Here is a 3,645-nt window from a genome sequence, read left to right as displayed (position 1 = left end):
TTATTCTCTCTCATAAGTAGAGCTTTGTGGACGTCGGTTAAACATCGACCTGACCTGATTTTTATGAATGACAAAAATATCATTTTCATGCTTTCCTAAAACGTAAAAAACAAACAAGTATGTGAACTTTCACGAGCCAATAATTAACTAGCTATGTATAGCACTAACTTTTTTTTTCTTTCAAAATATGTTTGAAAATGGATATTCCACAATTTTTCTCATTTATGTCCATTCTCTCATAAATAGAATTTCTCAAAGTAACATTTTTAGTGGATCTTAAACTCTTTAATGTGGAGTGAGGATTCTCAAGACTTTGCTTAAGGATACATATTTGAATTGGAAGTATATATAATGTGAAATATGAACATATTTCTCGAGATTATAAAGTCAAATTCTTATGGTTGAACTGAAACATGTTGAATAACTTAATATATATAATCTTAGATAATGTAAAGTTGTTTGACTATATATTATTCTCATATAAATTTAGAATATTATTTGTTCTTAGCTTTTTATGAATACCCTTCATTTGAAGGACAAAACAACAAATGGAAAATAAGACAAAATGAGATTTAATTACATGTTAAAATTAAAAGGAACTAAAAAAAGACAGTACAAATCAGAGAAGTAAGGAAATGATTGTCTCATTTTCTGTGTGTAGCTGATAGAAACAGATAAACGAACAGAGGGTACACACATTAAAGAAAATAGTACCTATCTTTAGCACAACACGTTTTTTCTACTTTCCCATGACATTCAATGCACTGCAAAATTGCCATTGAATTTCACAGAAAAGTTATCAGAACATAGCCTAAGAAGGGCCATGGACCATGTAAAATTTTTCCCAACAACACACCCTTTTGCGGGATTGGATATTACACGGTTACTATGTTAACACAATAACTGGTGTAGGCCGTCTAATAAAAAACGAATGGATAAGATCAAATATTAAATGAAAAGTAAATCAATTTGATCTGTTCGACCATAAGTTTACGCTTGAGATTGTTTACCACGTGTAATTGCGTGATGCACCACTGTAAAAGTTTTTCCTGTATCAATCAATTATATTCACGATATTATCAAAAATATTTGACATAAACAATAATTATTTCTAAAGTTATATATATGATTGATTGTAAATTGTCGATTGAGTTAAAAAAAATTACGGTGACATTGTAGGATGCAAATTCTATGCAGTAGTCGTATAACATCTTATAAAGTGGATTTTTGCTTAAAATCAACGGTTGTGTTATCTGAGCTGTCTTATATTAATAGTTGTTTTCTATACAGTAGTCATATAAGATCTTAAGCAGTAACATGTTGTTTAAGATTTCAAATATTGATTTTAAGATCTAAAACGTCGATTAAAGATCCGACAATCGGGACGAGTTACTGTGTCAAATCCAAATCCAGCATAGTACGAAAATTAATCTCATATTTATATAAAAGTCATAATATGTCTCTACCTGCTACTACTCTATATACAGTTAAAGACAAATTTCATAAATGGTATTATTATTACTATCTATTTTTTCTCTTTACAAAAGAGATTTATTAAACCAAACATAAACACCCTTCATCATCATCATCATCATCATTATCATCATCTTCTTCTTCATCAGAAACATCATCAAAAAATGACAAACAATCTTCATTGTTTACATAAACAAGTGACTTCTCTTCATCAATTTGATTGTTCTCATTCTCACCAGTAAGTTTCCTTGCTCTTAAAGCTTCAAATTTCCAATCAGTTTTATAAAGAACAATCAACATAGTAACAGCACATGATGCCTGAGCAGCAAGTAAACCAAGCCAAAGACCTTTAAAATCATAACCACCATAAAAAGCTAACCAAATCGAAACCGGCATTCCAATGAGATAAAAACAACCTAAGTTGATATTAGCACCAACTTTAGGCCTTGCTGTTCCTCTAAGAACACCACAACCTGTTGTTTGAGGACAATTACCTAATTCACATAAACCTATAATTGGCAAAACCATTGATGTTAAATCAATGATTCTTTGGTCTTTTGTAAATATACTAGCCCACATGTTTCTTACACAAAGAGTGAAAATAAATGCCAATACCCCACAAATGAAACTGAAAGAAAGTCCTGAAATTGCAGAAAGTTTAGCTTTTGATGGCTTTTGTGCACCTATCATATTACCAACTCTTGTTGAAACACTATTGCTTAGTGAATAAGGTAAAATGTACATCAATGAAGTAATTTGGATCAACACCCCCATTGATGCAACACTTGTTTTTGGATTACTTAAGTATCCACAAAAGATTATCATAAATTCATACCACCACCATTCCAAGCAAACAGAAACGCAGCTTGGAATGGCGAGGTTAAGAAGTGTCTTCCATTCTTTGAAACATTCTAAAGAAAACCCGGCCCACGTTTTTTCGTGTGTGCCGGAAAAATAAATGTATAAAATCAAAGAACCAAGAAGGTTGAAATTTGTCCATACCCCACTTAAAGCAACACCCTTTATACCCAAATCAAGATAAAAAACAAGAAAATAATTAATGGGTATGTGAAGAATAATTGAGAAAGTTGCACAAAGGGTAAGAGGAAGAGTAATGGATTGAGTCCTAAGGTAAATTCTCAAAGGGTGAATGAAGGATTGTGCAACAAGATCAGGAATTGAATAAAGTAAATATATTTGAGCCATTGTTGCTATTTCTTCATCTTGGTTAAAAAACAAAAGAAGTTTTTTCATGTAAAGCCATGAAATTGATATTGGTATTGAAACCAAAAGGAGTAAAAGAATGGTTCTTTGAAGACAAAGACCAAGAAGTGTAAACTTTTTAGCACCAAAAGCTTGACCACAAATTGGTTCCATACCAACAGCAAGACCAGAAAGAATGGAGTAACCAGTGATGTTGGCAAAACCAACAGCAAGGGAACCACCAGCAAGAGCAAGTTCATTGAGATGACCAAGAAAAAACATTGAAATCATGGATCTAAAATATAAGAGAACACAAGTTAGGATCATTGGAAAAGCTATCTTTGAAATGGATGTCATTTCTTTGAAGGTATGAGAGAGATGGTGATGAAAAGTTTGGTTTTTTTTTGGTTTTGGGATTAAAGGGTTGGTGAAAATCATGTTGGTTTGTTCTTGATTTGTTTCACACATGGTGTTTGATTTTTTTTTTTTGTGTCTCTTTTTAGGGAGAAAATATGGGTTTGAATAGAGGTGAAACAGAGTGTCAAAACAGGGGAGAGATGTAGAGAGAGAGAGAGAGAGAGAGAGAGAGAGAGAGAGAGAGAGAGAGAGTGTGTTTGAGGAATGAGTATTGAAAGGATTGTTGTTGGGGGTTTTATAGTGATTTTCTTGAGGGGACCAAGGTCTTTGAAAACTCTGACTTTGAGGAAGTTTGGCAAAAGCTAAAAAAATTTTGGGATTGATATTTGAAACATTTATGTCTTACTCTTTCCCAAAATTGTAAGCAAAAATGGATTAAAGAAATTTGATGTATTTAATTAAATATTTGAACTAAATACATCCAATTTTGTTGACAACTTTTTGTTTATATTTTAGGATAGATGAAGTACAGTGAAAGGTTGTATTAAATTTAGAGTTGAAAATATGAATCTTCATTCCGTCTCAAAATATAAATAAAAATAGGTCAAAAAT

The 3,645-nt window shown here is 31.7% G+C and overlaps 1 protein-coding gene across 1 annotated transcript; it reads right to left on the bottom strand.

Moving 5' to 3' along the window:
* Nucleotides 1–1,418: 1,418 nt before the first annotated feature.
* Nucleotides 1,419–3,293, bottom strand: LOC123905911 (protein DETOXIFICATION 49-like). The gene has a single exon (XM_045955699.1). It carries the CDS (start codon nucleotides 3,142–3,144, stop codon nucleotides 1,555–1,557), a length of 1,590 nt encoding a protein of 529 aa, XP_045811655.1. The 5' UTR covers nucleotides 3,145–3,293; the 3' UTR covers nucleotides 1,419–1,554.
* Nucleotides 3,294–3,645: the final 352 nt, after the last annotated feature.

This window comes from Trifolium pratense, linkage group LG2, assembly GCF_020283565.1.
Source record: "Trifolium pratense cultivar HEN17-A07 linkage group LG2, ARS_RC_1.1, whole genome shotgun sequence".
NCBI lineage: Eukaryota > Viridiplantae > Streptophyta > Magnoliopsida > Fabales > Fabaceae > Trifolium > Trifolium pratense.
This window is presented reverse-complemented; position numbering and strand designations above follow the sequence as displayed.

Coding starts and splice junctions, on each gene's coding strand:
- LOC123905911 (XM_045955699.1), bottom strand. CDS start 3,144: ATGTGTGAAACAAATCAAGAACAAACCAACATGATTTTCACCAACCCT.